General features: G+C 39.5%; 1 protein-coding gene across 1 annotated transcript in view; it reads right to left on the bottom strand.

Moving 5' to 3' along the window:
- Positions 1-1,259: 1,259 nt before the first annotated feature.
- The window catches only part of PKD2L1 (polycystin 2 like 1, transient receptor potential cation channel), a 38,595-nt gene continuing 17,497 nt past the window's right edge, over positions 1,260-22,357 (bottom strand). The window contains exons 5-15 of the mRNA XM_075610888.1: positions 21,021-21,245; positions 19,223-19,451; positions 14,793-14,963; positions 13,275-13,456; positions 11,370-11,490; positions 9,389-9,487; positions 8,609-8,730; positions 8,009-8,126; positions 6,641-6,771; positions 3,261-3,408; positions 1,260-2,303 (exon numbers count right to left, since the gene is read on the bottom strand). Coding sequence (XP_075467003.1) covers positions 2,121-2,303; positions 3,261-3,408; positions 6,641-6,771; positions 8,009-8,126; positions 8,609-8,730; positions 9,389-9,487; positions 11,370-11,490; positions 13,275-13,456; positions 14,793-14,963; positions 19,223-19,451; positions 21,021-21,245 — 1,729 coding nt within the window. The 3' untranslated portion in view covers positions 1,260-2,120. The remainder of the gene's footprint in view (positions 2,304-3,260; positions 3,409-6,640; positions 6,772-8,008; positions 8,127-8,608; positions 8,731-9,388; positions 9,488-11,369; positions 11,491-13,274; positions 13,457-14,792; positions 14,964-19,222; positions 19,452-21,020; positions 21,246-22,357) is intronic.

Here is a 22,357-nt window from a genome sequence, read left to right as displayed (position 1 = left end):
ATGCAGGGGTGTGGTGGTAGGAAAATAAATGCTGTACAAATAAATTAATGATGAGCACATACACTGGGGACTCAGTTGGCAACACAATGCAGAATTGAAAATCAAGCGGCACTCAGAAATATAACAGGTAAGGGTGACAGCTAAAGATCACATAGTTTTATGCTCCAAAAATCAAGCTAAGATGAGTATCAATATTCACAGCAAGATGAGGCAGTACTGAGCCCAATGAGTCCTCCGCAGGTTAGCACAACAGTCCTGCATGTGTGGTAAACACACGATCCACCCGCAATAGCAGAGTCAATCCTGGAAGTGCAGGGTGCCACACTGGAGAGAGTATGAGGACAAACAGGACAAACCCCACCACCTGTTGGTATAGTGTCTGTATATATCACAGACTTAGGCGTCCTTCAGGGTGCCAGAGGCAGGAGTTGGAGGGCGGGCGTTCGCGAGGGCGGGCGGCAGTCTGCTCGGCGATGTGTGTTCATCCCCAGCAGACTGTTTCAGGAGTGGAGGGGGTGGGGCTACAGACGTGAGGTTAGGGATCGAGGCTGCAGTCTTGAAATCATTCTCAAGAATGATTTCATTGGCTGCCTAGGGTCCCTGTGACGCTGCTGCAGCTTCAAAAAACGAATTTTTTGTTTATTGAAACTAGCCAGCGTCAACTCCTGGCTTCGGAGACAGGGCAGCTGTCAACCAGTATTCAATTTGAATACTTTGTGTCCCACGGCAGCTCGCACGGCAGCATGCCCTCCCTCCGAAGCCTGCACCCTGAACGAGGCCTTACACTTGCCAGGTAGGATTCTATTGTATTCAGCCAGAGTTTGTCACACTTGAGTATTATGAGACTGTTTTAATTTTGTATTATTTTGTATCATGTATCATGTTAATTAATAAACTTGTTTTATACTTTTGTATACCTGAGTGCTTTACGTGGGATTTTTCCTTTTTTCTCTTTGTATACATGTGTGAAAATTAATATTAATATTGTATATGTGTGAAAATGTGTGTGTATGTATATATATGTGTATGTATATATATGTATATGTATATATATATATATAGATATAGATATATATATATATATATATATATATATATATATATAATTGTCCATGGCTCCACTAGTATAGAAGTATGTTTTAGGGATTAATAAAATCGGCAATATCCAAATATCTTGGTGATAGGACAGAAAAACTCTGATATTACACATTTATTTTATTTTGTAACATTACATAATTCCTTTAAGCATTTACTAGTAAGTCAGCATTTGAACTATTCTAATTTCCATGTTTTATTAACTTTTGATGCCACAATTATCTGTTTCAGCCATGAATGGTATTTGCATATACATGGTATCATTTTTTAATTATTTCCTTAATCTAAAGTCCAGTACGAACCACAAAAAATATGACTACAATAGCGACTGACAGAAAGTTGCTTTTAAGTGGAAAAAAAATCCTTATTGGGTCAAGAGAAGTCATAACTAGCAACAATCAACAAATCACAGCATCAATTTTGATCAGTATTAAGTCCAGGGCAGTCTCACTTAGGAGCAAATTGAACTAATGACTAATGTGTTTAAAAGGTTAAAACAAAACAAGATAGGTAGTTTCTGCCTTTCAAAAAACATCACCCCATTATAAGTATTTTTTTAAGTTTATCCTTACATATTTATAGATGGTCTCTACTTTACCACACACCCTTACTCAATAAATATTTAAAAACAGAGAGGTGTGTATAACCCAGAATATATTGTTACTGCGATGGATCAAACAAGACTGAGTCATTCTCTCCCCATTCACTTTTCCAAGTGTAAATTAAAACAAAGGAACATTGTTTAGGGCAGAGGTGGCAAACGCCAGTCCTCAAGGGCCACCAACAGGTCAGGTTTTCAGGATATCCCTGCTTCAGCATAGGTCTAGAGGCATCACAATTCTCTGCTAAACATATCACGGTCATTGGTTCCAATTAGTATTACGTGCAGCTGCAACATTAAATAGAAACTGTTACATTCATTGAAACCATAATATGATCTCTAGAATAATATTTCTCATGAAGAGAATTGAGGGGTAACAGGATTTCAATTTACAGATAATATTTGACTACAGGCGCTATTCAATCTATGGGAACTGTAAGGAGTTCTGTGAGCCTGTCATATTTGGGTAGAGGGCATTGCTGTTTCTAGATGACGACGTGTCTCGGACGTTCCTGGGTTTATATTCGGACTCCCAGCCTTCCTTCTCTTCCTTTACAAGTTCTCCCAGACTGCGATGAAGGATTTCTTCCTGGCTAAGCTGTCTCTCCTTTGGACAGAAGCAAAAATATGAATACAAATATTCTTGCTTTGAGTGCAAAGACAATAAGGTTAAGTGTGTCTCAATGTTCAAGAAAAGCCAGTTCAGAACATTGTATGAATTACATCAGTTAAAATCTGCATCAAAGAACTGTATACTGTAGAGCAGTGGTGCCTCTTTGCGGCCGAATGTTCACTTGTGGCCCTTTCAGTCTATATAAAAAGTATATTATGACTTAACATTATTTGCTATATTAAACTAATGAAGTAAGTCTTGGGCTCTCAACTCTTCCAGTTGCAGTTTTAATGATATTTCTTTATTGTATTGTGCTGACGGTACTTTACATACAATTTTGCAGCCACAGTGAGTCCCTTACATCTAACTTTGTGCCTTAGGTACAGTGAGATAATATAACTTGCCACGGTCTCCGGTAGAGCTGACACTGGCATTTGGCCGGTGTTTAAAGTTTTATCCTATAATAAACAAATTGCCAATATTTACTAAGTTGCCTTCTGGTATAAGTTACCTTCTCGTGCTGGAACACAGCATGTAGTCCACTGCCTGGAATGGGGGCTGAAAGGCGTCTTCTAGCGCAGAAAGATTACTTAGTACTTATGGCCCTTAATGTTTTATAACTTTTTTCATTCTTGTTAGTTAATAAGGAGTACATGGCCCTTTTAGGTATGTGAGGGCTGCTCGAACCTGTGACCGATTAGGCTGTCCATCACTGTTATAGATGCAAAGCTGCATTCAAAGAATGTCACATCTATCCCTGACGTCTGCTCTTCTTCTGCTATACGTAAATCAAATCCTTTGCATAGTGAAGACCGTATGTTTTTTTTTTAATGATATATGTATATACTGTAGGTTGTTTCTACTTCATCATAGATGAATGTAATGTATTGTCATCTAATGTACTGACCAGATGTGATTCGTAAACCCTAAAAGTGGAATTAGAAAACATACTTTAGCAATGTTGTTCTGCAGATTATCCACGAGATTTGTCTGCTTTGTTTTGCTTGTTTCCAATGACTCTAATTTCATTTCCACGGATTCAATTTTTCTGATGATGCCACCGATGGAATGCTCAAGTTGCTGCAACCGATTTAAATATCTGGAAGAACAGTAACAAACACATTTAAGAAATACTGTATCCTACATGGTTAATTTGTGCAACCAACACCAGTGTAGTATTATAACAAACATGGAAGAACAAATGCCAAACAGGGATAACTGGATTACTGTACTTCTTTGAATATATATATATATCATGCCTTATATTTTACATGTTCATTTATAACAATTTCTCTATATTACTTCAGAGGTTATATATCATATTTTATTGTATTATCTTATGCTTCCAACTGACAGTATATTCTTCACTAAACAATACAAATAATAAAAGATAAAGAGTGCATCATTTGTGCAGAATTGGAGGAAAGATTATTAAATTCAAACAACAAGTGTAGGTCTAACCTCTAATGAAAAGCAAGAAGCGGTGTGTAACAAGTCAGGTCCTGTTACTGGTCATAGTTTGCATGTCTACTCCTAACAAATGGACAATGAGAAACCACTTTCCTGATGCTGAATTCATGTATTGCTCATTGTCAACAATATGCTGAGGTTTTTTTGATCTTATTGATATAGTTCTCCTGGGAGAAATATGGACAGCAAACTATTGTGAGGCACTCACAGAGAAAATGGCAACACTACTTCAACGGAAAACTACCATTGGCAAAATAATGGTAATAACAAATCTGTTTAAACATGCTCTACAATCAGTTGCAATACTTCCAACTCAAGTTATTACCATTTAATGTATATTTCACTTGATTAAAAAACATTCTCCAATAAATAACTCATAGGTGGAAACCATTATTCCATCAAGTGTCAGATAGGACTTGTACTTATGCATATGCTCAGACATACATTAACTGGTACATACATACACTCATGCTTGCGTACATTCAGATACATACACTCATGCTTGCATACATTCAGATACATACACTCATGCTTGCATACATTCAGATACATACACTCATGCTTGCGTACATTCAGATACATACACTCATGCTTGCTTACATTCAGATACATACACTCATGCTTGCATACATTCAGATACATGCACTCATGCTTGCATACATTCAGATACATACACTCATGCTTGCATACATTCAGATACATACACTCATGCTTGCGTACATTCAGATACATACACTCATGCTTGCGTACATTCAGATACATACACTCATGCTTGCGTACATTCAGATAGATACACTCATGCTTGCGTACATTCAGATACATGCACTCATGCTTGCGTACATTCAGATACATACACTCATGCTTGCGTACATTCAGATACATACACTCATGCTTGAGTACATTCAGATACATGCACTCATGTTTGCGTACATTCAGATACATACACTCATGTTTGCGTACATTCAGATACATACACTCATGCTTGCGTACATTCAGATACATACACTCATGCTTGCGTACATTCAGATACATGCACTCATGCTTGCATATATTCAGATACATACACTCATGCTTGCGTACATTCAGATACATACACTCATGCTTGCGTACATTCAGATACATACACTCATGCTTGCGTACATTCAGATACATACACTCATGCTTGCGTACATTCAGATACATGCACTCATGCTTGCGTACATTCAGATACATGCACTCATGCTTGCATACATTCAGATACATGCACTCATGCTTGCATACATTCAGATACATGCACTCATACTTGCATACATTCAGGTACATGCACTCATGCTTGCATACATTCAGATACATACACTCATGCTTGCATGCATTCAGATACATACACTCGTGCTTGCGTACATTCAGATACATACACTCATGTTTGCGTACATTCAGATACATGCACTCATGTTTGCGTACATTCAGATACATGTACTCATGTTTGCGTACATTCAGATACATACACTCATGCTTGCGTACATTCAGATACATGCACTCATGTTTGCGTACATTCAGATACATGTACTCATGTTTGCGTACATTCAGATACATACACTCATGCTTGCGTACATTCAGATACATGCACTCATGTTTGCGTACATTCAGATACATACACTCATGTTTGCGTACATTCAGATACATGTACTCATGTTTGCGTACATTCAGATACATGCACTCATGTTTGCGTACATTCAGATACATGCACTCATGCTTGCGTACATTCAGATACATGCACTCATGTTTGCGTACATTCAGATACATGCACTCATGCTTGCGTAAATTCAGATACATGCACTCATGTTTGCGTACATTCAGATACATACACTCATGTTTGCGTACATTCAGATACATGCACTCATGCTTGCATATATTCAGATACATACACTCATGCTTGCGTACATTCAGATACATACACTCATGCTTGCGTACATTCAGATACATACACTCATGCTTGCATACATTCAGATACACACACTCATGCAAGTATGCACACACACACATACACAAATTAGCAAATTTACTCTCCCAGTACAGTCTAAAATGGGAGATTTGGACAATCTCCTGAGTCTACTCATGATTTTGTGAGCCTCTCAGTCATATGGGCCCATATTATGCCACGGTCCACTGGGAATTCCCCGGGTACTGAGTGAACCAGTTACAGACTGAAACATGGCAATATCTTCACTTAAAGGACTACATTGCATTGCAGAATGCAATGTAACATTTGCATTCCTTTTTCATTTGCTATTGAGACATTGTCCTTGGGAACAATGTTTAAAGTTATATTATTTATTGTAATTTATATAAACATTCTTTTTTCTTTGTTGAGGGTTTCAGCAGCGTTCCTCCCACTGCTCAGATGTTGGAGGGAGGGACTTGTCAGAAAATAACATTAGCATTTTGATATGCTGATTTATGTAATTGGATATTTAGAGTATTCAACCCAGATTCTTGATTACATACCACTGATGACCATTTGACTAATCCCATATGCCCTGCCCTCTATGGCAAACAAATGTATTATAAATACACGTATATGCGGCCACACATTTGAAGACCTACATTAAGGACCCTGCAGACGCACTTACCAGTATGCCCTCCTACTGTTTCTGTACGTTCTCCCTACCAACTAGATTGTGAGCTCTTCAGAGCAGGGACTCCTCTTCCACAATGTTACTTTGATGTCTGAAGCACTTATTCCCATGATCTGTTATTTGTATTATTTGTTATTTATATGATTGTCACGTGTATTAATACTGTGAAGCGCTATGTACATTAATGGCGCTATATAAATAAAGACATACATACATACATAAATAATGTTTCATGTGGTGACATACATTTTAAATTCATCTTGTGACACCCAATTGGCTTTTGCAGAAAAGTTGTTCTCGGCAAAGTTCACCCCTTCATCCAAACTCTTATTTTCATAGGATCTTCCCAAATTCTCAATTTCAGCATTCAGAGCAACCTACAAAAAGGACAACAATCACTGCCATGTATTTATAGTGTACAAGAACTACAGATGTAGCGTTTGACATTGTTCCTTCAGATAACACAACATACGGCTTCCCTTTATAACGCAGAATATCAGAGTTTCCGTAGGATTCAATGGCGGTGTTGGGGCACCACAGGGGTACAATGAATCTGGCTACATCTGTATGCATGGCAAGTGGATTAAACATTGCTAATTCATTTCCTCTGTTCTTTAAGTTACACTACAATTTGCATAGGACAATGTGTGGAAAAGGGCTTCCCAATTCTTCATCATGACTACTCCTTGTTCGCAGAGCAGTATGGATCTGGTGAGGACACCTTCAAGCACGGCTTAGTAAATATGGCTGTTTCCGTCACTTTCAAGTGAACGTGCTGCAAGGTGTCTTATGAAGTAGCACTTGTTAGTTAATATAGTCCCTTATGGCCTATTCAGGTGATGGACTGCAAGGTGTCTTCCAACTGAGCACTGCTTAGTAAATATATATACTTAGTAAACTAAGTCTCCTGGTCAGAAAGCGTATCGCACAGCAGATGCTAATGCCAATTATTGACTATGGAGACATAGTATATGGCTCGGCACCTCAAACCCACCTTAGCAAACTTGACACCCTCTACAATTCAATTTGTCGTTTTGTTCTCCAATGCAACTACAACACACATCACTGCGAAATGCTCAAAGAACTAGATTGGTCATCACTAGAGTCTAGGCGCAAAGTTCACCTTTCCCGTCTTGCCTTTAAATTCTTTATGGGCAAGCTACCCAGCTATCTGAACAAGCTCCTCACCCCTACCACATGCCGCACTTATCACCTGAGATCAGATTCCAAAAGACTATTCATGGTCCCAAGGCTCAACAAAGTATCCGGCCGTTCCTCCTTCTCTTACCGTGCACCCCAAAACTGGAACAACCTACCAGAGACTCTCACATCCACCACCAGTTTAAGTTCTTTCAAATCTAAGGCTGTCTCACATTTTAATCTGGTCTGTAACTGTTTCATACGCCCATAACATATATTTTCTTTAACTGTGCATGCAATGTCTTGTATATAATGTATACCCTGTTCATTTATGTAACTGTATTTATAACCATGTATTATTTGTCTTAACTCTGTGCCCAGGACATACTTGAAAACGAGAGGTAACTCTCAATGTATTACTTCCTGGTAAAATATTTTATAAATAAATAAATAAATATGGCACCGTTTCCTTACTCTCCTTTCCTCCAGGATATGTCTCATTCTGGTTTGTTCCTCTTCGTCAAGAATCCTATTGTCGTCCTGATCAAATTTGGAAAAGGCTGCAGTAATTTCGTGATCTTCATGGCCCATCCTGTAACACATCAAAGCACACATTTTTCATTTGGTGTAGCTTATATTAAAGGTCAGATCTAATTACTCTGCAGAAATCAGAACAACTTACATTCACTTAGTAGCGGTTTTAGTGACAACAGATTAAGATAATGTCATTCAAGCTGACTAGCTAGTCTAGAGTGTAAGCTCTCTCGAGCGGGGACCCACTGCTCCCTTCTGTATCTGTGCATGTCTGTCCTTATTTGTATGTAACTCTTTATAATGATCAAATCTCTGGACCCCCAGTGGACCGCGCTGCAGAATATGCCGGCGCTTTACAAATAATCAATAATAAATTGGCAGAAGAGGACAAAATATACCCTTCGCTAACCCACCCAACTGCAGCACCTTAATATTAGCAGATGGGGAATGCCACGGTTGGCTTCCCCGGCATTACCCAGCCACGGGGAAGGCCACAGTGGATACACCTGTATTACCAGCTTACTCTTACAGCTTACTTACTCTTTTAAGCTGTTCTTAAACTCTTCAAATTCCAGCTCCTTTGAGCCATTTTGCAGAGCTTTTTGTACATCTGAAATACGTTCTTTTTTCAGTTTAAGTTTCAGCAATGTCTTCTTGTAACCCTGAAAAGGAAATAAGTCCGTTAGCTAATAAATTGTAACTGAATTAATAATGACTTCATATTCATTATTGTCATGCTGTATTTAAGGATTGGAGCAGTGTTGTTGCATGGGCAGCGTTGAATTCTTTGAAGACCTAAACAAGAATAGTGTTGGGGTGGGGGGGGGGTCCAGTCCCCCTCTTACCAATATAACCTTGTCAAATGTGATTGTATATCCAATTACTTTAACGCAAGGGCCCAAGCCAAAGTGCTCTATGCACTATGAAAAAGTTGTTACTAAACTGATTATCTGTCAGGTAGCCCAAGCTACCTGAATATTAAAGGGAACTTCTGCATCTTTTTATACAAACGAATTAATAAATCCCTATTAAATGCAAGTTGGGATTTTGTGGTTTTTAAGACATCGATAGATTGGTTGATGAATCTGTTCCATACACAGTTTTTAATTTGTAATTATTGGGATAGTATAAAGAAGCGAGGTTTAGACTGTGGTTACTCCTTGACAAAGTGCCTGCTGGCGTGAAACGCGTAGGAGAAATTGCACCTGTCCTGAGTTGCTGAATAAATTCATATTTACTGAGACTGGCCTCTGTGAAGCTGCGAAATTGCAGCGCTGCGCCGAGCTAGATCCTGTGAACTTTCTGAATATTAAAAGGTACCTGTTTTAAAATGTCAGAAAACTGTAGTTCGTTCTCCTGGTTTGAAAGTTCCTCTTTCACTTCAGAATATGTATCATTGATAATTGCCAAAAACATATTCTAAAAAAAACAAAGGATTATTACAGTAGAGGACCTCAGAATATATACAGCATATAACGTACAAAATGAAATAGAAATATATTTTGTATCAAGTACATGAGAGTACCAACAAAGAGTATAAATGTTTTACACATCTCGGATAAAACGTTCCTCTAGATCTAGAAGATGATGTGTCCTTAGGAGCTGGATAAAGGACCGGGAGGTGCGAAACATCACTCCCCTTTAATTGACCCCTTATGTGTGCCTGATGCATTAAACCCTATCTAAGCATTTACTTTACCAGAGAGTGCTGCAGATTTTTTGATATTTGCTCTATCTATTTTGTTGCTGGTCGCGGCTGCACTGCAAACACCCTGATTCCAAGCTACGTTATTTGTCCTATTTTATGCTATTTTGAATGCCCTGAACATCGTGTTTTGTGTGTGTGTGTGTGTGTGTGTGTGTATATATATATATATATATATATATATATATATATATATATATATATATAATATATACCTGAACCAGGGGGTCTTTTTGAAACATGCGGTACAGGCGGGTTTTAAACTAAGTAATACTTGCATAGTGGGGAAAATATGACTACTGGGGTCAGCCAGGCTCCAGCAGCCAATAGAGAGCTGCCATGTCATCAGGACATGATGTCAAACTTTTTATTGGTGGGCCTGCGGGGTCACTGGGGGTTGAGGGGCCATGAATCTGCTCTGCGGGACTCCACGGTTCAGGTACATTAAAAATACAAATTGGTGCTGCTTCTTTAAACACTCCCGCCCTGCTGTAAACAAACGGTCCCTGTCACAGGCCGAACCATGAATGACACCGTGTAGGAGGGGACAGTTGGACAGAGCAGCGACACACAGAAGGAAACCATGAAACCCATTACTGTGTGTCATTTAACTTTCGTATTTTGATAATTGTAATAATATTTGGGCCTTTTTTGATATATTAAACCCAGTTATCACCTTACATCAAATTATTTCAATTATTTTATCTTAATTTGTTAGTAGCCTGCTTTTAGTCAGGATGTACACTGGTATTTCGCTTGTCTATGCTTGCATGTCTGTACAGTCTCTCTATAAAGAAATTACTACAACTATTGTGTGAATTATTTGAAGTTAACCACAACTATTTGCTGTGTTATCTTTTTTTGACTCATTGAAATGCAATGTTTTTTATGGTATGGCAGGTGTAGGTTTATAGCAGGGGTTAATCAGGAACATGTGATGGCTTATTGCAGGAAACAGGTAAGATCCTAATGGGTTAATTCCACATACTCCAAAGTGACCGTGTGGGCTGTTATCAACTGAAAAACGCCATTGAAGTCAATGGTTTTCTTTGCGTTATAGCGACCCGAATGGCTACTTCGGAGTATATTGAATTATTTATTAGGGTTTATCGACTATGGCCCATACTTAATAAGAACTGCTATTCCACAAAACACCACCTGGTGCTGGAAGACGCCTTACAGCCCCTAAAAGTTTAAAGGCCAGAAGGTAGGGTGACTTCCAGCACTGGAAGGTGTTTTGATTTGCATAAATATGGTGTTGATCACCTACATTTCACCTGTAGAACGTGCCATTGCCATTAGTTCATGTTTGCCCTAGAAGCGACTGCCCCTTTGGGTTAAGATTTGCATGAGGTTGGCTACTTTCTTTTAACTCATCCTCTGTGATATCCCCTGCAAACCTGGGAAGTTATATTCGTGCCTGTAGTTATATATCTCAGGGATGGAAAACTCCATGGAGATACCGTATTAAAAACTACGCTTCAAACCACTAGTCTACTTCTGTCTTGCTGTGATTGCTACTTTAATGTTCACTTTCTGTATTAAAACAGCGCTGCTGGCTGCTCCATCAGACACACGTATTTGTGGAGTACTTACCAGTAACACAAAGAAAACGAAGAAGACGTATGTGACAAAATAAATAGGTCCTAATATTCTGTTGGCATTGTCAATGGCATCATAGTCAAAATCACCAAGGATTATCCTGAACTGGGTAAATCTAGAAAACAAAAGAAACTGAGTTGGATTAGATATTCAATTTACACTCACCTTGTAATGATTATGTAGTTCATGTAACAATCTATTCAGGTTAAATCTGAGTGCAGAGGTTGGTTTAGATAATGCGATTTGAATATGGAGAGCATTTGCATGGTTTCCAGGTAATAGGAAAGGCCACACTTCAAAATATAGATTTGTGCATTTTGATATGTTATCCCCCCAACAAATTTACAAAATTACATATTTACTAGGCTAGTTGGTAACTGTATCTGATTTAAAAAAAAAAAAATATTGGGGCAAAGCTCTTTGTACTGTATGTGAGAAGGATCCAAGCAATTTGTAGCCGGTAAAAATAGGACAGAGAAGCAACTCCAGTCACGGCTTTCTGTCTGCTGAAGCAGGCTAATCCATCTCAGATGTATACCTGCCTATCAAATGCAACGTGTCCAGTGCTATCAAGTTTCAGAAACCACTATCCACATAATTACATAGTTACATAGTTACATAGTAGATGAGGTTGAAAAAAGACGTAGGTCCATCAAGTTCAACCTATGCTAAATTTAGACAACAGTTACTTTATCCTATATCTATACTTACTTATTGATCCAGAAGAAGGCAAACAAAAAACCCCATTAAGGGGAAAAATTAATTCCTTCCTGACTCCAAGAATTGGCAATCGGATTAATCCCTGGATCAACATCCTTCCCATGTATACTTATATCCCTCCCATGTATACTTATATCCCTGTATACCTTTCCCATCTAAAAAGATGTCCAACCTTTTTTTGAACAAATCTATTGTATCTGCCATTGCAGTCTCCATGGGTAATGAATTCCACATTTTAACTGCCCTTACTGTAAAGAATCCTTTCCTTTGTTGCTGGTGAAATTTCCTTTCCTCCAACCTTAAGGGATGGCCCCCGAGTCCTTTGTACTGCCCGTGGGATGAATAGTTCTTTTGAAAGCTCCTTGTATTGTCCCTGAATATATTTGTATATAGTTATCATATCCCCTCTTAGACGCCTCTTTTCTAATGTAAATAAATCTAATTTAGCTAGCCTTTCCTCATAAGTTGGAATGTCAATCCCCTTTATTAATTTGGTGGCTCTTCTCTGCACTCTCTCTAGTTCCATAATGTCTTTTCTTAGGATTGGTGCCCAAAATTGTACTCCATATTCAAGGTGTGGTCTTACTAATGCTTTGTAAAGGGGCATAATTATGTTTACTTCCCTTCCATCCATTGCCCGTTTGATGCAAGATAAGATCTTGTTTGCCTTTGCAGCTACTGCATGACATTGGGCACTATTGCTAAGCCTGCTGTCTACAAGCACTCCTAAATCCTTCTCCATCAAGGATTCCCCCAATATATCTCCATTTAATTTGTAAGTCGCCTTTTTATTCTTGCATCCCTCCTCCTTCTCCAGTACTCTGCTCTTAGTAAGAACCTTACATATACTATGGTGGATAGTATCTCATACAGAGGTAAAAGGAAGGGTTCACAGTTTTAGTGTTAGGCCAAAGGGTTTAACTAAATAACCAAGTAATTACTATTATTATTGAACTATTTAAACTTTATACTTCTTACCCTATATGTTTTGTCAATTTGATGTAGCGTTGGGCACCCCTGTCTTTTTTTGGATAAAAGAAAGGCCAATTAACTATCTAATTCAATATTATCAAATATCGTTTGTTTCCTCACCTACATTTGCACAAGACAATGTGGAAAGAACAATGTTTTGGACAATAAATAATATCATCATAAAGACAAAGAATGTAATGTACTTACATGCACTTAACAAAGGTGCTAAAGTTTTCCACTTGGGTACCAAAGAGAAGGTAGCCCAATTGTGCATAGGCAAAAAATACTATGAAAAACATGATAGCAAAGCCCAATATATCCTTTGCACAACGAGCAAGAGTTGATGAGAGTTGTGTCATTGTCTTATTGAAGCTAATATATTTGAAGATCTGGAAGAAAGGAGATACGCAAGGGAAATATTAAGGGGCTGACTAAATAAATGGTACCCTAGAGTGCATGTGATTGAAAGGACAGTAAGATGGCTCAAGGCAGGGGGTGAGCAAACTGGGATGTGTGGCGGTTGCAGAGGCCCCACGCTCTTCCCCAAGGCATTTAAATTAAATACCGGGGGACTGCGCGAGGCCTCTGCAACTTCACTTATCGTGACTCAGTCGGCTTCGGCATCAAATGACACCACAGGGGTTATTTGACACTTCAGACTAGGTAAGGGGGGCGCAGGCAAAAAAGTTTTTTTTTTTAATCTTTCTTTTATCATATTAATTTCCATTATATCTAGGAAACATTTAGATTTAGGAAAATCTTAGATTTGACACAAACGCAAGCAGCAAATGGAACACTGCGGCAAAGCAAATTTATATTCGCACTTTCTCTACACTGATACATATCGATAAAGGTCCAGATTAGGAGCATAACTGATGTTACAATAAAATGCTCTGGGGGTATATGTATAACAAGTAAAAGTGGGGCAATGTTTGTAAAAAGTTATTACTCCTGATGTAGTAAAGAAAAAATCCTATTAATTTCAATGGGATTTTTCTCTTTGATACATTTCGTGCATTGTTTCGCTTTATCACATATACCCCCATGGCCTGCAAAACGGAGCAAAAACTAGAGCAAAAACATTGCACCAGATTTATCGGAGAAAAAATGTCCCATACACCAGGGGTGCGCAAACTTTCCCCGCTGCCCCCTCTGTCTGCTCCCCCTCCCTGCTTGCGCCCCCTCCTTACCTTGTCTTTGGCGTCAAATGACGTCACAGGGTCACATGACCCGTGGCGTCATTTGACGCTGGGTCACCATAGACAAGGTAAGGGAGGCCTCACACGATCCCCCGGCATTAATTGAAATTCCTTGGGGGAAGAGCGCAGGGCTGCTGCAACCGCCACGCCCCATCCCCTGAAAAATCTTGCGTCCCCCAGTTTGCCCGCCCCCCTTTCATATACTACAATGGGATTGTTTGCTTTGGTAAATATGGTGCCGCTTGTTAACTCCAGTTTTGCATATATATTTTTATATAAGGGATTTGCTGCCCAGTGCCCGCCATTCTCTGCAGTAGGGAAAATGTACGCGCAGTAACAGGGCCGCGCTTTTCCCGGCATATTCCTAATGCAGAATGGAGTGCCAGCGCTTGGGTGAAGATCTGCGACCGTTGACCCCCTTGCAAAGTTTTGGCAACTTTAAATTGGCCCGTTTTGGGAACTTGTGGGGAATTTTTCAGATTCACGAGAATATGATTAAGAAAAGGCAAAGATATCTGATACTTACTTTAATCCACGCGAAGAATAGATTTACAGCGTTCATGTTGTTATACTGTGTCTGCCAGAAAGCCAAGAATTCAAAATCTGCATAGGTAGTAGGTTGTCTCAAAAGCGTCCCCATGAGCCTATTCACCTCGATGGTTCGGAAGATGTGAAACGCAATAGCTACAAGGGAAAGCTAGACAAGATTATTGAAATTACTCATATAAGTAAGTAGCTGGATCAGGGAAAGATTTGCCGCAGTGATTGTAAAGAAAAATGAATACAAAGGCTTTACAAATGGTTCCGTTTAACAGACAAGGAATATAAAGTTCAAGTGCGCGTGTATGGTTTTCTGATACTTTGTGACTAAAAAAAACCCCATCACCGACCTGATAGTTAAACGTTAATGTTAATTTAAATGTGTTTTCGGTATTCAGTATATATCTCAGATGTCAGATATATTGGATCTCTGAAGTACAGTTTGCTCATCTACAACAAATGCAATGGTCATTCTTTATGATGATCAAGAATATATTACAACCATCAAAGAATGTGGTTGATACAATTTAGTGAAAAGAAGGTATAGGCTGAAGATCATACTATGCAGATACAATTGGAGCATTAAAGCTGCAGCTCAAGCAATATCCTACATGTGTGGTTTTTTTTTTGTATTAAATCAGTTCTGTACTATGAGAAAATACTTGTAGCATGTAAAAATAAAAATAAACATTTAAGACATTTTAAATGTATTCTAATGTAATAGGCATTTTTGTTTCTATAAAAACCATTTACAAAGTCACATCCCCTTCCCCTTATGAAACAGGCTCTGGCTCTGGAGCCCCGCCCTCTCTCTAGCTGTGCACCAATTGTATCTAGTAACTGCCTGGTCACATGATCTTCCACATAGAACTTTGCATTGTGGGTACTGTCTTGCAGCAATAACTGAATTAAACAACCTGAGCAAAGCGATCGATTACAGGAGCACGGATTGATCTGCACTTGGCTAATCACTTGTCAGGGTGCAGATTGTATTGATGCACATAATTAATTAAAAAATGTTTTTAAACGGCAGCTTGAACTGCAGCTTTAAGAACATAGGGAACCAGTGACAGTGATATATTTAATGGTTTCATACAAATACATATTTTTCAATGTATTTAGAAAGTCACCTGGGAAATGTTTCTAAACAATATAAATTAAGACCCAGGTGTTGTCTCAATTCTGTTGTCTTTTGTTTGTTAAAGGGGCAACCCCTCTTAGGACCACAGTGTACCAAATGCAGAGACATATTGAAAGGAGTTATTCATGCAATATCCTACATGTGTGTTTTTTTACATACATCAGTTCTGTACTATTAGATAATAGCTACTACATTTTTTTTAATTCAACTCTTAATGCCATTTTTAATGAGTTTTAATATAATGAGCATCCTTTGATTTCTATAGCAGGCTTTTTAAGCCCACTTCCCAGCAGTGCAAGATATTTGCAACACTTTCCTGTTTGTGATAATTTGTTGCCAATATCCCCAGCAGTTTAAACTGCAAACTGTAACAATAGATAATGTTACCTTAGTAATATAAGAATACATTGTAGCTCCTGAGTTACACTGACTCAAGGATTGATTGAAACAGAAAGGCAGCCATTTAGTGAACCCTAGGAAACAGGATCTTTGCTGATCGATCTGCAGCTTAGGTAATTAGTAGTAAATAAAGGTAATCAAAGGCTGCATATATTAAAACAAAAAAAGTTTTTTTTTTTTAAAGTGCCTCTTGGACTGCCTCTTTAAGACTGGAATTATAGTGCCGGCGTGTGCGCACAGTCTGGCGCACTCCTGCAGCCCCAGTGATAAGTGCTTACAGCTGCAGGAGATTGGGGAAGCGATAGGGAGGCGTGGCGGACTCGTCACGAATCTGGTTCGCCCTCATTGGCTGAACCGCTCACGTGACGCGGATGCACTTTAAAAGAAATTTCTTGTCTTTTCAATGTGCGGCCGCGCCATTGCGCTCTGGCGTTTGCACGCGCGCCCGCACTAAATACACTGCCATAGGAAGACAGGTAATTATCATTGGCGTGCACGCGAGCGCAATCACGTTTACTATAATCCCAGCCTAAGGGGTCACATCTGTGTGACTGATGCCTTTTATATACATAAAAAATAAGTTAAGTAAACATGGTGAGAACAGACGGGAGAGGTTTCTTTTTCTCTGGCTGCTCCCTTTTGTCTGATTTCCCTGTGTGTTCAACAAGTTTCTTGTCAGACCCCCCTCCCCTTTATTCTCCCCCTCCTTATCTTTATTGGCTCTATGATAAGGACAGAGTGGGATAAGGGTAAAGAAAACACTTGACTGATAAACTCTGTTCAGAAGCCCCTGTGCAATGTGTCATTATTGAAGTGAAACTTCTTTGTTGGCGGATACAGGGTTTTCATGGGAAAAAATGCATTGACTTGTAGCGAAAAAACGTAACAAAAGTGACGTCAAGCTGCTAATGGGTGTGCGCCCGTCGCGCATGCGCAGAAAAGGAGCTTACAGGCCACCACGCATGTGCAGTATCGCCCTTGTCCACCAAGTACATTGGCCCTCCCCCTCTTCCAGCACGCATGCGCACTAATGGCCGCGGGCATCTGCGAATGGCTGCGAGCATCTGTGCATGCGCACCACGGGCCACGGGCCTCTGCGCACAGTCACACACACACGCAGAGTCACACACACGCAGTCACATACACACAGAGTCACATGCACACGCACACACACGATGAGTCACACACACACGCAGAGTCACACACACATGCAGAGTCACACGCACACACATGCAGTCACACACACATGCAGAGTCACACATAAACACACAGAGTCACACATACACACACGCAGACACACACACACGCAGAGTCACACACACACAGAGTTACACACACACAGAGTTACACACACGTACGCACGCACGCGCGCACGCACACACACACACAGTCACACACAGTCGCAGACGCGGAATTCACATTTATTATATATATGAGGCCTGCACAACTCCAGTCCCCGAGGGTTTTCAGGGTTTTCAGTCATACTGAGTCACTAATTGAGCCAGCTGTGCTGAAGTAGGGATATCCAAAAAACCTGGCCTGTTTGCGGCCCTCGAGGACTGGAGTTGTGCAGGCCTGATATATATTATATATTAGTGCCGTACACGTGCGTTGTAAAACACTTTTGTGCTTTGCCACTGAAATTGTGTTTTGATTTTTAATTAAAAACATCACCATCACAAATACAATTTCTGTGACAAAAGACAAAGAAGTTTCACTTAAAATGCACACGCTCGGCACCCCCCCATCCTTTTTTTCCCGAGAGAAACAAAAGAAACCAAATGTTTGCTTTTAGGATAGTTAGATTGGTTTAGGGAAGCCAATTAGATTGTTACACTATTTTTTACAAAAGATTGTTTTCCAGTTGGCTACGTGGGATTGCATCTTTTAGTACCAGTCCCATTTGCTTAGTTGGTTGTTGACCAGGAGGGAACATGCAAAAATATGATGAGGCAGAAACAGCCCTACCTCAGGGTACCCGCTATAAAATTTCCAATATTGCAAAAGGGTTTAAAATGCTTGTACTCGTCTGGTAACAAAAAACCCATTGATCTCCAAAATATCAGTGTCATTAGTTCCCTTTTGTCAAAAACATTGGGAACATTTGGAACTTTGCATAGAATACAGACCTGGGATTACCCTTTGCAGCTGCAGTTTAGTGCACTTTGTGCATTTCAACAGATGAGATCTTGTTGATAAAATAAAAAAGAAGTCTATAGAGAAGTAGTTCTCTTTACATTTTAGCTCTGAACTCTGTATCCCTGGCATTCGACTCAAGGCAGCCTCCGTTGTCTCTCTAATACTCGTTTATGCTTGGAACATCTTGCTCTCAACCCCTCTACCTTTGGAACTCTCCCCTTCATCATCTACCAAGCTTTCCTGCCCACTTTCAAGTCTATCTGAAAGCTGATCTTTGTAATGAAGCGTTTGAATAGGTTCAGATGAAGACTGAATGGGGCTTGAAACAAACTCCTATTGAGGTCCAAGGGAGTTTCCATGGGATAGTGTCCTAAACGAAGTATTGCAGTTTAATGAATACCCCCAATGACACCTTCAAAAATCTTGCACCCTCTTAGCACTGCAAATCACTGCATTTACAACCCCTCGCTTCCACTGTTTCTATAGGTCTCCCAAAACACCACAAAAAATGTTAGGATTTTTGAAGCAGGAATTTCTCACCCCCAATGTTTATTTGTGTGTGTAATGCACTAATGACTAATCCCTGCATTGGGTTGTAATTCCCTGTATTTTAATGTCTCTTCTGTAAAGCGCTGCACACAGAACATGGTTGGCTCTTCGGTATATAACAATGCACAGTCTATATGGTATATAGAGAACTATCCTACAAAAGCAATGTACGTAGGAAGTGTCCTTACCAATATAACAACAACATCAAGGATGTTCCAGATACTTGTAAAGTATTTGAATCTATGAATTCTTAGTTCCAACATCTCCTCCACAATATAGTAAAAGATGAATACGCAGAAGACAATTTCACAGGCAATAATGAAGTAGTCCCAGCCGGAAACATATCGAATGAGCTTGACCGTGCGAATCTGCCAGGATGGTATTGCTCCACCAGTTGCTGGAAATTCCACCACAAGCCTATGAAACAAATTGTAAAAATCGACATCAGGGGGTGGCAAACTCCAGTCCTTAAGGTCCACCAGCAGGTCAGATGTTCAGGATATCCCAGCTTCCGCACAGGTGGCTCAATCAGTGGCCACTGATTGAGCCACCTGTGCGGAAGCTGGGATATCCTGAAAACCTGAGTTGGTAGTGGCCCTTGAGGACTGGAGTTGGCCACCCCTAGTCTACATATTGCCGTAAAGTAAAAAGAGAGAGGCTTGGTCTCTAAGAATACGTCTGTCAGTAGGTTGCTTAATTGAAAGTCAATCTTAGAAGAAGACATGAGAAAAACTTTCACAGAGCCTCGCGAATCTGGCAAATTCGGCAAATTCTGGACATTTGCAGCTGTTGAAACATCTGTGAAGATATTAAACTGCCCCAGAAATCTCCAACTGTGAGTACATTACTTACATAACACCTTGATACCAACGTCGGTAAATACTTCGATGAAATGGTCTGTGAATATACTGGCAAATGTTCTCAGACAAATGGAGAAGCATTTCATTTTAAATCTGCCAGTCCACAAAACAGCCTTCGCTCCAACATTTTCGTGAAATCACAAATTTCTTGAAAAATGTTGGGGTGTCAGGTTCATAGATCTTTACTTAGAATAGGTGCGAAAAAAGTTTTATTTTCAAGAAAACATACAATTACTGTATTTAGAAAAAAAAAAATAATTTCCCCCACTTCATCCTCAGACTAGATTGTTAGACAGAAATTGATACGAGTGAAAGCTTCACCCAAGTTCATTAATGTGGGGACCTAGGGTCACTTTTGCCTAACTTTTTCGGGTATGTTACATATATTGAAATAATATGAAAAAAATATTCATACAAGCACATTTTTTTGGTACACCAACTTGTTTATGCAGTTGTGCTTGCTATTTTCTTTTAATTTGTGCAATTTAATGGCAAAAATACATTTCGCCAAACTCTTAGCCTGTGGTGAATTTCTTAACAAAATGCACCTGAACTTTTGCCAAGGAAAGCCGGACAACTCTACGTATTCTTAGACACCACCATGGGTTGATATTCCTCAGTTGAAATAGAAACCTTAAACATAAAACATGTCTACTCACATTTAGTTAGTTATTTTAAACCACCACATAATGCAGTGTTTTTCAACCAGGGTTCCTAGGAACGCTTGGGTTCCCCGGCCATCCCTAAAAAGTTCCCTGCAATTTTCAGTTAATTTATTTGAAAATGTTATCAAATACGGAAGAATTTACAAGGAATCTGATCTCAGACGCGCTATTAGAGAGGGTCGGGGTTCCTTACAATGCATCTGATCTCATTCGCGCTATTAGAGAGGGTCGGGGTTCCTTACAATGCATCTGATCTCATTCGCGCTATTAGAGAGGGTCGGGGTTCCTTACAATGCATTTGATCTCAGACGCGCTATTAGAGAGGGTCGGGGGTTCCTTACAATGCATTTGATCTCAGACGCGCTATTAGAGAGGGTCGGGGTTTCTCAGAATTTCACATAGGGTTCCTTAACCAAAAAAAGGTTGGAAACCACTAACACAATTTAAATTAATTTGCTTACCTTAAGACACAGAATAGGTTGATATTGGCATTATATACCGAGAAGTCAACAAAGATCGCACGAGTACCTCTATCCAGCCAGAGGTTCTTTTTCAGAATCTCTAGGACCCCTAAACTTTTTTGTTTGGTTAATTCAAGATCTCTGTAATATCCTCCTCCACTGTAAGTTGCTATTTTCCCCCAATGTGATGATCCTATAAGTTCATCCTCTGTGTAATATGTCCATCTGTGTAAAAAAAATACATTCATCAAACTTGACGCAGTATATAGATGATTTAGGGTTTTCATTATGCTGATATGCTATAACTTTAACACTATGGGGTTCATTCAATAAACTGCAATAGTGCCGGTCAGGGGAATATAGCACAGAACTGCCATTAACTTCAAAAGGATGTTTCCGTTTAATAGTGTCTTGATCGGCGCTATCTCAGTTTAATGAATAACCCTCTTATGTCTCCCATTAGTTTGCCTCTTATCTCTTTTGTACTCTCATACGAACCTCAGATCTGCCACAGAACCCAACAACCTCTCAAATGGACAATGGAAACTCATGTAGTACATAGTTACAATTACAAATGTAATTGTATACCTGCAACTGACTCCAAGTCTACAGCACCTTGTGATTGAGATCCAGCCTGGTCTTTCTTCAGATCTTATTCTATTAACCTAAAGTTATACATGAGAAGAGAAGACCAGGTCTAGATTATTATTACACTATTGACCCCGAAATGGTTGGCACGTCTATTGCACCTTGAACACTTGCCAGTTGGTGATACAGTAGCTGAACATCACAGCATTAACTTTTTATAAGGAGTTGAACATTCTGAGGAACTGAAGAGCAAAACGATAATATTTGTCATGTGCTGTATCAGAATGTGTTGGAAAAGAGATAATATTGAATCTAGCTGCTTGCCATTTACATTACTTATTTGAACCAAGTGGAACTCTGATTCAAAAGCTAATGCCAATGAACTGTCCATCTCAGGATGGAATTAAAAATTATTGCCAATCAGTGTGTTCCGTGATTTGTCTGCTGTTAGAAAGATATCCAGCTGACTTATTGGAAAATGGCTCTTCCTCTTCTTACAAAAATGTAATTTCTTCCTAATTAGTAGGGCGAGTTTCTCCATGTATAGGACCATTACAGCCCTACAATACACTGAGACCCTGTGGTTAGCATCTTGTAGCTTTGCCCTCCAGGCCAGGAGGCCACTGGGAATTGAGTTGAGTAAGAGAAGCCATGCAGTACAAACGCTGTACTGAACTCATGGATCACTCTTTAAGTAAGAGCCTGGGTGAAGGTCAGTACTCCATACCAAAGTAAAGGGCCCATAAAGC

Source organism: Ascaphus truei, chromosome 8, assembly GCF_040206685.1.
Source record: "Ascaphus truei isolate aAscTru1 chromosome 8, aAscTru1.hap1, whole genome shotgun sequence".
Lineage (NCBI taxonomy): Eukaryota > Metazoa > Chordata > Amphibia > Anura > Ascaphidae > Ascaphus > Ascaphus truei.
This window is presented reverse-complemented; position numbering and strand designations above follow the sequence as displayed.